Source organism: Malus sylvestris, chromosome 11 (assembly GCF_916048215.2).
Source record: "Malus sylvestris chromosome 11, drMalSylv7.2, whole genome shotgun sequence".
In the NCBI taxonomy this organism is placed as follows: domain Eukaryota; kingdom Viridiplantae; phylum Streptophyta; class Magnoliopsida; order Rosales; family Rosaceae; genus Malus; species Malus sylvestris.
The window spans coordinates 39,278,765-39,292,737 of NC_062270.1; the positions used below are offsets into that span (position 1 = coordinate 39,278,765).

A 13,973-nucleotide genomic window follows, 5' to 3' on the forward strand; every position below is an offset into this window, starting at 1 on the left:
GATGAAAGGTGATGAAGGAACTCACATTCGTACCACCAACCAAGTGATGAAAGCAACTCACCATTCATTCTACCTACCAGAAGATGAGTGGTACAACTTGTACATGTGAACTCCTAGCATTCATAAATAATCAAAAACCTTCAAGCTTGACAACTCAACTAGGGGAACACTTATGCCCAACAAAAGTTATAGTCACCAACAAAGTCTTATTGCAAGCCAACAACAACTTCAGTGCATGGCATACGAAGATCAAGCTATTTAGCCATCTTGCATCTGCTTCAAACATTTCCCCTCTATAACAATGCAAACACTACAACTCGTAGAAAGCGTCACACACTCTTGATCAAGACAGTGTGAAACAAAACCAATTTATGGTGCCAACAAGAGCTTCATCAATGGAGGGCCACCACAATTCTCAAAAGCTTCACACACTCTTGATTAAGACAGTGTGAAGCAAAACCAATTTATGGTGCCAACAAAAGCTTCATCAAAGGAGTTCAACCACAATTCTCAAAAGCTTCACACACTCTTGATCAAGACAGTGTGAAGCAAAACCAGTTTATGGTGCCAACAAAATCTTCATCAATGGAGGGCAACTACAATTCTCAAACCTTCGAAGCAAATTCAAGACTGTTCGAAGCAAATTCAATTTATATGGTTCATCCAAACTTTCGACTACTACAAGGTGTGGCTTGCATCACAATCTTTTGCTCAACAGTGTGGAAGCAAAATTTGTATATGTTGTCTCTCCCACATTTTCAAATTTCTAGTTTTCCAAAAAAAAAAAAAAAAAAGGGAAATTCAACAAAGCTTCATCAATAAATGACAACTACAAATTCTCAAAAACTTCACACTATCTTGATTAAGATAGTGTGAAGCAAAATCAATTCATAGTACCTATCAAAAGCTTCACACTATCTTGATCAAAATAGTGTGAAGCAAAATCAATTCGTGATACCCAACAAAGCTTCACCACAAAAGCTTCATCAATGGAGAACAACTACAAATTCTCAAAAGCTTCACACTATCTTATCAATGGAGGACAACTACAAATTCTCAAAAGCTTCACACTATCTTGATCAAGATAGTGTGAAGCAAAATCAATTCAGGGTAACCAACAAAAGCTTCACCTACAAAACTTCAACTCCAAAGCTTCACCTATAAAAGCTTCACCCACAATAGCTTCACTTACAAAAGTTTCACCCATAAAAGTTTCACCTACAAAAGCTTCACTCATAAAAGTTTCACCAACAAAAGCTTCACCCACAATAGCTTCACTTACAAAAGTTTCACCCATAAAAGTTTCACCTACAAAAGCTTCACTCATAAAAGTTTCACCAACAAAAGCTTCACTCACCACAAAAGCTTCACTCACCACAAAAGCTTCACACCAACAAAAGCTTCACCCACAAAAGCTTCACATACCACAAAAACTTCACTAACAAAAGCTTCACCCATAAAAGCTTCCCCCACCACAAAAGCTTCACCCATAAAAGCTTCACCCACCACAAAAGCTTCACCCACCACAATAGCTTCACCCACAAAAGCTTCACCTACAAAGCTTCACCTACAAAAGCTTCACACGATCTTGATCAAGATAGTGTGAAGCAAAATCAATTCATGGTACCCAACAAAACTTCACCTACAAAGCTTTAAAATATATATATATATATATATATATATATTCGGAAATTCGAAAATTCAAAAATTTAAAAATTCGAAGAAAAAAAAATCGAAAAAAAATATTTCAAAAAAGAAATCAATAAAAAAAGTTGCCTAAGCCTCCGCTTCTTTGGGCCTAACAACTTTCATAACAAATATATATGAAGAATGAGTTTTGGGCTACCACTTAGAATGGAAATGCCTCATTAGTTAACTCCCTCGACCTGAGACTTGGGGGACTCCTACCATAAGCTACTGCACCTTGATACTCGGAAGTCTTACGACCACTCAATGACTTGGATTTTTCAAGTCTCCAAACGAGAAGTTTTTCTCACTCGGGAAATTAAGGGAGCATTACATCAACCTACATGCTTTACTCACAAAGCTTCAACATACAAGCTTCAACAAAAGGAAAAATTCAAAGAACTTAGTGAAGAAGGCCTTGGTGTATTTAACACAATACGTTGAAATGAAGCAAAACTTGTTTATTGATATCTCTGATAAGTTACAAATATGTACATATACATGAATCAAAATAAACAAACAAGAGGAAGCCTTCACAAAGGTTACTCAGGAAAAGTCTCAGTAGTCGGCAGAGCCCTAGAAAGAAGAGGCACCAAAGGGTGATTATTCGGAGCATCAGTACTATGCAGAACCCTAGAAGGAGGAGAAACCGAAGGTTGATCGTTTGGAGCTTTATTACACGGTACAGCCCTAGAAGACGAAGGCAATAAATGTCTTTGGAACAAACCCACAAACCTCTGATGATCAAGTAAAATCTGACCATCAGATTCTTGCAGCTGGTCGAGCTTCCTCTTCATGTTTGTAGTATAGTCATGTGCGAGCCTGTGCAACTGTTTATTCTCATGCTTGAGCTCTTTGATCTCCTGTTTGAGACTTATCACTTCAGCCGCCAGTGATTCAACTTGGCGGATTCGAGCAAATAGGCATTAGGCCATATTAGACACAGAACCTGCATACTGAACACTGAGAGCCAAAGAATCCTTAACAGCCAACTCATCAGATCGTTTGGAAAGTAGTCTGTTATCTTTGGGAGTGAGAAGGTTCATGGCCACCACCGCAGCGGTCATATCATTCTTCATCACAGAGTCCCTCAACGGTAAAATGACCAGTAGGGGATAAGAATGATGGGCGCCATATGTTGTCTTGAGAAGGCATGACTGCCTCTTCACCAAAGTTCAAGTCAAAATGACGGTCAGATAGGCCAGACATTCTCGGAAATGATGAAGGAAAAATGAGGTGCAATAAATCTCTGAAGTAAGGGGGAAATTCCTACAAGCAATAACTCTCTGAATGTACTTCTTGCATACAATTGGTGCCCTTATAAAAGAAAAGGCAACATGGCAATTGGTTCAAAAATCGAAGAGGCACCACTCTTCGGATTCCGAAAAGGCACCACTTTCCACACGCAACATCAACTCCTCGGGTACCACAGATAACTTTGCCAAAGATCTCTGACAAAGTTTAGACACATAAATTTTGAAGGTCCAGCTACCCTACTATTACCCACAAGGGTAAAGGAACAGCACCACTGCGTGATAACTAGAAAGTCCCAATATGTGTCAACCTTCATGCTTCGTTGCAAGGCAGACTGGCAAAAATGCCCAACCTTTACTCACATTCGAGAAAACACTCCCAACAATATTGCTTGCTCAAAAATCGAAGAGGCACCGCTATTTGAATCTCGAGAGTTAGACTCCGAACAGGATTACGTGCTCAAAAATCAAAGAGACACCGCCCTCCGAATCTCGAGAGCCAGACTCTTAACAGGATAACTTTCTCAAAAATCAAAGAGACACTGCTTTCCGAATCTCGAGAGCCAGACTCCCAACATGATTACGTGCTCAAAAATCGAAGAAGCACCGCCTTCTGAATCTCGAGATCCAGACTCCCAACAGGATTACTTTCTCAAAAATCGAAGAGACACTGCTCTTCGAATCTCAAGAGTCAGACTCCCAACAAGATTGCTTTCTCAAAAATCGAAGAGGCACCGTTCTCTAAATCTCGAGAGCCAGATCCCCGACAGGATTGCTTGTTCGAAAACCGAAGAGGCACCGCTCTCCGAACTTCGAGAGCCAGATTTCCTTAGATAAAGCTTGTTTGCAATCTTCACACGCAACATCAGTTTTCCAGATACCACATACCACTTTTTCAAAGTGCTCTGACAAAGTTAAAAGATGTGAAGCTTGCAGCTCCCACTACATTACTATGACCAATAAGGGTAAAGGAATAGCACTACTACTTATTGTTAGGGAGACTCCTATATATGTCAACCTCCATCCTTCATAGCCAGGCAGACCTGCAAATAAAAAAAATGCTCAACTTTTCTACACATCCTAGAGGGCACTCTCAGCAAAGTCTCTCGAAATACTCAGCTTCTTTTCCTCCCGATAATATCTCTGCAAACAAGACACACCAGAGCAAGAGTATCTCATATCGTCAGGGTTAAAAGCAAGAGTATCCCATATCATGCTTTTTTCCTATCTTTTCCTTTGGCCTTGTTCTTACCTGTAAGACAAGGAGAAAGAGAGCAATCAGTCAGCACTTGAAATCAAGCTTCCAGTCAGGAACTGACTGCCTGGAACCTCTTGCCTGATTACTTATCTGGCATTGCTCTCGAGTACTCATCTTCAACATTTTATGCTTCCAGAGAAGATACCACATCTGCCTGAGGAACAGATAGGGCAAGTGAGAAGGATACAAGAAAGCACGTGGAGACAAGCGTAACAGAACACATGATGATACATCCACTACTTTGTCAACAGAAAAAGTATCTCATATCATCAGGGTTAAACGTACTCTAGATTTGTTGGACTTGTTTTGACCCTCAAATTCTTGAGTCAGCCTTATACTCTGGAGGAAACCAGAAAACCCTTCAGCCCAGTTAAAGGATAAGCCTGTGGAAAGTTACTTCTTCAAAAGCAAAATTATCTCATATCATCTCTTCTCCATTTGCTTCTCCTTATCCTTGTTGCTGTTTACGACACAACGAGAATGAGAACAATCAACCGGAAGCCGAAGTCGAACCTCCGATCCAGGTTGCTTACTTGGAAGTCTGATTGCTTACCTTGTCTGTTACCTCATTCGGCAAATCTCCTAGCTCGGCGACTTGGGGGACTCCTACTATAGGGTTTGTATCGCACTTGACCAAGCCCGAAACTACAAGTAAGCTTCAATTGAAATTGATACATTACCTTGTGCATCTTCATCGGTTAAAGATACCACCCCTTGATAGAGGAAAAGTACTTCCAGAGAAGATGCCACATCTACATATGAGACAGATAAGGCAAGTGAAAATGATACCATACTTCGGTACTTAGAAGTTTCGTGATTACTCAATGACCTAGATCTTGCAAGTCCTCAATCGAGGAACTTCCCTCACTCGGGAACTTAAGGGAGCATTGTTTGTACCATACTTGACCAATCCCAAAACTACTGAGTACCGGTCAACGTTATACCGTCAAGGACCCAGAAGAGTTTCCCTCTAACCAAGAGGCCAATCACAACGCGACACGCGTCGACATCAGAAGCCAATCATAGCGCGACACATGTCAACATCAGAAGCTAATCACAACACGACACGTGTCAATGTCAGAATGAAACTAGAAACTCTCTTCTATAAATAGAGATAATTCTCTCACAATATTTCCTAATGTCATTTGTACTAAATCATTCACTAGTTCTCATAAAAGGAGAGCTTGAACCTATGTACTTGTGTAAACCCTTCACAATTAATGAGAACTCCTCTACTCCGTGAACGTAGCCAATATGGGTGAACCATGTACATCTTGTGTTTGCTTTCCTGTCTCTATCCATTTACATACTTATCCACACTAGTGACCGGAGCAATCTAGCGAAGGTCACAAACTTAACACTTTCTGTTGTACCAAAGTCCCTACTGATTTTGTGTATCAACATTTATCAATTTATATATAGTAGATATAGGTATTCAAATGTAATGAAAATTGAAGATAACCCAGTAAACTAAACATAAAAATTAATCAGAAACTGCATCTCCGAAGCAAAATTTGAATCTAAAAATAGAGGAGCAAAAACCCTTTTACGCTAAAATTTGTGTGAGGTTTTTAGCGCATCTAACTAACCTGCAAATATATTAAAATTAGGAAAAAGTTTTAGAGAAAAATTAATTAGCACATATAACTAACTTGCTTACAATAAGTGCTAAAGAAACACTGATATGGTTGCTTTATTGGAGATTCTAATTCTTAAATCAACTTGTTGATTTGTCGAAGGATTCATAATATATTCACCTACATTGGAACATGAAAATCATTAAAATTTTGATTAAAACAGTGATATGAAATATCAAAAAGTTGATTTAGGAATTAGAAGCTATAATTGACCAACCATACCGTTGTTTCTTGGACAATTTGAAAAGGTTGCTGCGTCCTGCTGCCTTTTTTTATGGTTAGAACATCCCTGCTGCTTAATTATGCAAAATTGGCCAAGAGTGCTCTTCTGGTTTAAGATGAGAAACCAGAAGGTTATGAGAGAGTTTAAAGAAGGTTTTGTTTTTGTTGTGAGAAACCCTAATATTAAGGGTATATTAGTACTTTTACATCAAGTTTTGGTTAGAATTATCATAAAACTAAAATGGTGGCTATAATTTTATATGGGTTCTAAAATATGATTACTTTTCCGAATTTTCTGAAAAGGGTGCAAGTTTTTAATTCAGACATTTTAATATATCAATAATCCAGTAACTAGTCGATAACACTTAAAAAAAAATTAAAAAAAAAAAAAAAAACGCTTCTAACTCAATAGCTTAAGGAAAAACTCAACTAACTCGATAACCGGCAGCTAAAGATCAATTAAAGCGTGACAACTGGATATATAAGATTTTTTTTTCATCCAATCGAGCTCTCAAAATGTTATTGTATAAGACTTGTAGTTTACAATTTTATTTTAATTTTTTTCCAAACCATACTTGTATTAAGAATGGTTAAAGACGAACTGGCGTATACAACTACTGTGTATATATTACGATCTTGACTTAGTTATTATCTCTTTTTTTTATTGGCTTGTTGTCAATCTTAATTTGTTGATTAAAGTAATTAATTAATTAAAATATGAGTTTAAAGTTGAGATGAACTCGTTCCTAATTAGTGTTTGATTAGTGTTAAAGCCAACCTTCAAGAAAACGCGCACTCTCTCGGTCCAAAGTCTTCTGACGTCTCTTTGCCGTCTTGCTTTGCGGTTTTACTTCGTCTTTCTTCTTCCTTTCCCTCTCCTCTCTCTCTCTACACATGCCTTTCCCTCCTACCTCGACGACCTTGTTGTTCTTTCTCCACCTAACTCGCCAATGAATTCCCCACAAAACCCACCTCTCTAAATCCCCAGAATCCAATCCAGGAATCGTTTTCGAATCCGGGTTTTCCCCCAGAATCCAATCCAGGAATCGTTTTCGAATCCGGGTTTTCCCCCAAAAGAACCAGCTGCTTTCCCTGCTGGATCCTAATAATCCAGATCTTAGAAGCTTCAAAATTCGGGACCACCAATCCAAAATCCAAAATCCAAAAATTGAGTCTTTGGGTTGTTTTCAATTTCGATTCCGGCCCCAAAGATTTCTGCTTTCTTTAATTTCAGATGGATCTTCACAAAAATTCAAGAGCCGCCGTTCTGGGTTGTTTTCTGATTCTCTCCACGTTGTTTTCCGATGCGTCGGCAAACTTGGTGTTCTCCGTTAGCCACAAGTTCAAGGGCCGTGACGGGCGGTCGTTGAGCGAGCTCAAAGCCCACGATTTCCGCCGCCACGGCCGGATTCTCGCCGGCTCTGCTTCTGCGGTGGATCTGCAGCTCGGCGGCAATGGCCATCCGTCTGAAACCGGACTATACTTCGCCAAGCTCGGGATTGGGTCGCCGTCGAAGGACTATTTTGTCCAGGTGGATACGGGGAGTGATATCCTGTGGGTCAATTGCGTAGGCTGCACAAACTGTCCCAAGAAAAGTGACATCGGCGTGAAGCTCACATTGTATGATCCGAAAAGCTCATCGACTTCGAGTTCTGTTACTTGTGATCAGGAATTTTGCACGTCGAAATACAACGGTCAACTGCCGGGCTGCCAGCCGGACTTGCTCTGCCAATACGACGTGACATATGGCGACGGAAGTGAGACGGCCGGATACTTTGTGCAGGACACTATTCAATTTGATGAGGGGACTAATGGCAGTGTTGTGTTTGGTTGCGGTGCTAAGCAGTCCGGGCAGCTGGGAAAGACTTCCGAGGCGCTTGATGGGATTCTCGGATTCGGGCAGGCAAATTCGTCTGTGTTTTCCCAGTTGGCTGCTTCCGGGAAGGTGAAGAAACAATTTGCACATTGTTTGGACAATGTCCGCGGAGGTGGGATTTTCGCCTTTGGCGAAGTTGTGGAGCCCCAAGTGAACAACACAACTCCGTTGGTGGCAAATCAGGCCCATTACAATGTTGTAATGGAGGCAATTGAGGTAGGAGGCGATGTCCTGCAGCTTGCCTCGGATGTTGGGACGATCATCGACAGCGGAACAACCCTGGCCTATCTACCCCAAGAGGTTTTCGACCCGGTGATGAAGAATGTTTTAGCCAAGCAGCCTGACTTGAACTTGCACACAGTTGACGACCAGTTCTCATGCTTCCAATTTTCCAGCAATGTAGACGATGGATTTCCATCGGTGACGTTCCACTTCAAGAATTCGGCTTCCCTGACGGTTTATCCCCATGACTATCTGTTCCAGCTGAAGGAAGATGTGTGGTGTTCCGGCTGGCAGAGCAGCGGGCTGAAATCGAAAGGTGGAGACTCCATGACGCTTCTGGGAGATTTGGTGCTGTCGAACAAGCTGGTGATTTATGATCTGGAGAAACAGACGATTGGTTGGGCCGATTACAACTGCTCATCAAGCATCAAAGTGGGGAACGAGAAGACAGGAGGAGAAGATACAATTGGTGCTCATAATATTTCTTCAGCTTCCACTTTTACAATTGGGAGATTAATATTGACATTCTTCTTGTTAATATCTGCTGTGTTTTAGATTTTTACTTGAACAAATATTGGCCAGCATTCATTCTTTTTTGTTGCATCATAAATTTTATCAATGAAATTGTGTGATTTTACATCCATGTTAAGACTCTTGGAATTCTGTGTATTTGCTTTTTTTTTCCCCCTTAAAAAATGGACCAGCTGGCTTTGTCATATCAGTTTACCTTTCTGAAAGTCGAGAAAATTCACAAAGTCATTTCAGCCTCTTCAAACTTAGGACATGCCGCAATGACTTGCGCTTTTAGTTTCTCACATGGCTGTACGTGTTTGGCTAGAAATGTCACCACAGTATCATGGCATCTCGTTGCATGAAAGTTCAAATGAGAGAGAAACGAATTTTTGCTACAACTTTCACTTAAGAGCGAGAAAGGGAGAGTTACAAAGCAAAGAATTGAATTTTACATTTTATCAATCAGTAGAGTAAGTACTACAACTTTCACATTACAAGCCAACGTGGACATCAACATCCTTTTGAATTACACAAGGCTAAAAACACTAGCAGTTATTTCTAAACCTAGAACTATTCTCTCCTCACAATTTTTTTGTTTCTTTTCAATTCGTTCTTTCTTCTTTTCCATTGTCTACAGAGAAAACGTTTAGAAAGTTCACTTGACTATAGCCTTTGCTTCACCCGCCTGCCATGGATGTCACTGCCATCGAGAATAGCTTCATTTCCGTGCCTGCCTAAGGATGCAGAATGCTCACTAGCACTAGCTACGTATTCCAGGAGTTCAGTCAGAACGGATGGGCAGCTTTCCTTTAAGTGTTTGTAACCATCTGTTTGCATCACACCTGCAGCAAAAAGAATTACGTATCGTTTAGTGAGTTACATAGCATTTCGGTTCAGAACCCATTGATTAAACAAAGACTACACAAGGACCAAAACGACACCAGAAGTAATACGAAATTATCTTCCATATAACCAAATTATCATCCATAATCATCATGGACAATCACATCTGGAATTCATGATGATAACAGTTTTCCTTTGCAAATTACATACAAAAATTTTGTTTTCATAGTATTGTAAAACAAAGTTTCATAGAGAAATGGGCTTACCTAATAGATTTCCGGGAGTTGCGATGAATCTGAGACACACAGGTTTCAGCTGGGAGCAGTGATGTTGTTCTGCCAAAGCTATTGTCGTTGCCACATTGTTTATAGCGACATCCTGGCAGAGATTTGCCTCACATATCAACCTGAGCCTGTCCAAGCCATATCGATCTGCTGCTGCAAGCAGATGCTGAGCCATCAAAGTGGAAGCCCCATTGGAGTTAATTCCAGTAAGCTCTTCTATGTCAGGCAGTGAGTCCCAGTATATAAAATGAAGTAACGCCTGCAGAAGGACAAAATTAATGAGTGGCTAAGGATATGCTTGAAACTAGTTGTATATTTCGTATTAGTCTTTCAGACAATGGGTGGGTAAAGAAAACTTAAAGGGAGAGCGCAAATAAAATAAACATGAAAACGGTCCCAAGAGGATGGTTATGATTCACCAATTCTCTAATTTCACATGACATCACAAGAACCACAAAATTAGAGAAGAAAACCACATCGTCAACCTATCTTACATTTCTAATGAAGGAGGATAAGCACCACATGTAAAGCATAATAAACCCCATGAAAAACTGAATCTTACTACTTCTTGCTAGGCCACATTATACTACTTAATACCAAACAAAACAAATCACTACTGCAATGCAATACAGATTACTTACATCAATCATGCAATCCGCTAGCGATATTGCAGCTAAAGCACAGTAAACATGAGATTATACTCATGGATACCAAATAAATATGGTAACCAACTTAAAACACTAAGTGCAAACATTTATCAGTGTCAGTAACCAAAGAAAAGAAGAAATGCAACAAACCTTGAAGACTGGAGCCTCTATGTCCTCAACTTTTATGCAACAAGTGTTCTGATCTTTCATAGGACCAAATAGTTGGGCCCAGAATACAGGTGATCGAGCTGCTAGTACCAACTTGTGAGCAGAGAAAATCTCCTCGTCAACTTCAAAACTAATATCAGTTCCCTTTCCGGTTTCCAGTAGCTTGCCAAACTGATGGACCATGCTGGATGGTGGAATTGGTATAGAGTAAATTTTTGGTCCCTGTGTATGTGACTTCACAACGCCAACCATACAGTTAACTGATAGGCAATCATCTTTAAGGTAGTCTGATGTCTCCAGAGAAGTTCTTTTGAAAAAACGTTTGTAACCCCTGCAGCATCCAAAGAAACCATTAAATTGTTGCTACACGTAAACTATTATAAAAATGGATACCATAAATAATACAGAGAGCTAAAATTAAGCTAGATCCGTGAACATCACACGACATGATTGATACTATCGGACAGATTTGCAACCATTATATTCTTTTCACATTACATTGTTATCTAATACATTCACGGCATCAAAAGAAGTAATCAATCACACTCCCGGGCAGTTACTTTAAACAACAAATGGAGCATTAACATGATTAACAAAAACAGTGAATTTATTCTCTAAGCGCCTGAAACAGATTTGCATGTTCATTCCTACCTTTACCCATACACCGAAGAACATAACTCAAGATCCACCACATAGAAATCAAGTTATAGATATTTCATACACAAATTCTAACGTTTTGACAAGCCAAAGAAAAGCAATCAAAACTTTTCAACCCCCACGTCAACTGATTGCTTCACATTTCTTAATCAAAATGGCCAGTTTTCGATATATTTCACATCGACTGCAACAATCAGAGCCAACCGAGAACAATTGAACCACGCTTCTTTTTTTTCAGAAAACAAACATGGAAAACCAAAGTTACCAACTAGCATACAGCAATACACTTTCATCACAAAAGAAAGAACTCAGAAAAGCAAGATTCCCACAAATACACAATAAACCAAGAACTCGAAAATTGGGCAAACCCACCACATGCTTCCGCGATACTTGAGCGTGTACGGACCGCTATCCAATGTCCTCCCGAAATGGCTATGCACCTTGTGCCTCTCGTTCCCGCTCTGATCCAAAAGCGTCAATTCGAACAGCGCTCTCACATCGGCTCCTTCGCTCGCAAGCGCGATGAACAGCGAGACGTAGGCGGCATTGTCCTCAACGCTCTTGCCGTCCGGGTAGAAATAGATGGCCCACGAAAACCCACCCACATTAAACGTATCGGACGCTATGTACTTCCCAATCCCAATCCCCTTGGACAGCGAATAGCCGTTGATCTTGAAATGGTGGGTCCCGTTGACGGTCTCGGTGATCGACGTCGACGCGGTGGTGGTCGGAGGCGGCGAAGAGGCTGGGGAAGACGAAGACGACGAGTTCCTGGAGGTTTCTATGAGAACCCTACCCATCACCCAATTGAATTACTTGGATTTGGGATCTAGGGTTTAATGAGAAATGTGGAATTCGGATAAAATTGGATGCGGAAATGAGAGATTTGGGACTTTAGGATAGAGAAAGATTCAATCTTTTCCTGAAGATTTTCTCGGGAAAGTGATGGGGAATCTAGGGTTTCGTTTCTCGAAGGTGAATTTGCAGGGCTTCACAATCTGTGAGAGAGGAGAGAGAGAGAGAGTGTGACAAGTGGAAGACAATGATGCTTGTGAAGGTGTTTTTTTTATAGTTTGTTTTTTCCGACTCGTGAATTATTATTCACGGAGAAAAAAGAAGAAAGCGGCTGCGGCACTTGCCGACCTACGTAATCGTTAATCAACTCGCGTTCTCATTAACCCACGTCACCATCACCATCCAGCGCTTTGCGCGCAAGGAGAGATTTTTCAGTACACATGATGTACATTACGTGTCACTATATAAATTGTGGGATATGTGTATTAAAAAATTAATAATTTATAAAATAAATTTTCTCACTACTTCCATAAAAACACATAATGTATTATTCGTGTTCTGATCACAATAAAAAATTTCTCACCTTTAAGGAGGATATCTCCATATTTGATCTTGGTTTGATGAAACACCCTATTTGATCTAATTGAGGAGGATATCTCCATACCTTGTACCAAGTAGTCTAGTTATGAATTTTAATGACAATCATATTGTCTTTTATAAAAAAAGTTTTAAAAAAAAAGACGCTAATTTTCGACAAAAAAAAAATCAAGTTAGTTTTGAGTTTAGGCTATTTTGGTCAATGCGTTCCGTCCCACCCTGTGTACCAAACACACTTTGTTATGAAATTTGGGCCAAAAGTGAAATGGGCCTGGCCCATTATCTTATTGCACTTCTGTAAATTGAGAGAAAGTTCACGTTTAATATTTGAAAGGCAACTCCGATTACAAAACCGTCTTAATTTTCCCGCTTCCTTTAAATAGAGAGATGATCAGACAATTTCTTAGAGCACTTCCACCCCTAACAAATGTTCTAGTCCAAAGTTTATTTTTCAAGCCAGTCTCCCCTAAAACCCACTCCACTCCATCCAATAGGTTGGCCCAAAGTGGAGGCCAGCTTTGAGCCCAGCACATAATGGACTGAGCAAGAGGCCGCCATGTGAATTTCTTCTTCTTTTTTTTGCCTCTGGTGCGTGGGATACACACGCCCATGGGCGCTCGTTCCAGCATTAAAAAAAATGTCAAAATCTTACCGTGGGCCATGTGTCCACTTTTAGGCTGTTGGATTTAATCCTTTTTGAAATCCAACAGCTCAGATTAATTAACTTAATAAAAATTGTTTAAAAATATTGAAAAAATTAAAAGATTTTATTTTATTTTATATAAATACCTAACCATCTTTCACAAAAATTGTACTTTCAGAAAATGACACGTGATGTGATAAGATTCGTTAAAAATTATATTCGAAATTAAATTTTTTTTTTTTAATTTTATGAAAAAAATTAATAATATTTTAATACGAATTGACTATACTTTTGCCTATCTCATTTTTTAGAGGTGGAAATGCATTTGGCCAATTATTGTTCATTGGAGTTAATTACTATTCTTTTAGTTGGATTAAATGTACTTTGGTCAGCTCTTTTTTAGAGGTAGAGTTGCTCTTAGGCCAACTCCAACTCATGGCTTAAAACCTATAATTCCCCTTCTATTCCCCCCTCAATCCATTCCAACCTAAGTTCTAATTTGGACTTAAAACCCAGATTTAGGCCAAGATTAGTGATGGAGCCCCCACTTGGGTGTGTCTCTCACTTGTTTGCCAATAAAATTAAGCCCACTTGCTTTTTTGGTTGATCAACGGCTCACATTCAAATGAGTTGTTGATTATCCAACGGTCCACATTTAATTTAGTTAATATT

General features: G+C 39.7%; 2 protein-coding genes across 3 annotated transcripts; one reads left to right on the plus strand and one right to left on the minus strand.

Annotated features, from left to right (window-relative positions):
* The first annotated feature begins 6,813 nt into the window (after positions 1 to 6,813).
* LOC126589559 (aspartic proteinase 36-like) lies at positions 6,814 to 8,797 on the plus strand. The gene has a single exon (XM_050254884.1). The coding sequence runs from the start codon at positions 7,291 to 7,293 to the stop codon at positions 8,707 to 8,709; it is 1,419 nt and encodes a 472-aa protein (XP_050110841.1). The 5' UTR covers positions 6,814 to 7,290; the 3' UTR covers positions 8,710 to 8,797.
* Positions 8,798 to 9,093: 296 nt separating this feature from the next.
* Positions 9,094 to 12,320, minus strand: LOC126589561 (BTB/POZ and MATH domain-containing protein 2-like). 2 transcript variants are annotated; one of them, XM_050254887.1, is made up of 4 exons: positions 11,642 to 12,320; positions 10,592 to 10,940; positions 9,777 to 10,053; positions 9,094 to 9,509 (listed from the first exon to the last, which is right to left on the minus strand). In XM_050254887.1, exons 1-4 carry the CDS (start codon positions 12,064 to 12,066, stop codon positions 9,331 to 9,333), a joined length of 1,230 nt encoding a protein of 409 aa, XP_050110844.1. In that variant the 5' UTR covers positions 12,067 to 12,320; the 3' UTR covers positions 9,094 to 9,330. The 2 variants fall into 2 exon arrangements, with proteins under 2 accessions (XP_050110844.1, XP_050110843.1); XM_050254886.1 differs by having other exon boundaries at positions 11,639 to 12,319.
* Positions 12,321 to 13,973: the final 1,653 nt, after the last annotated feature.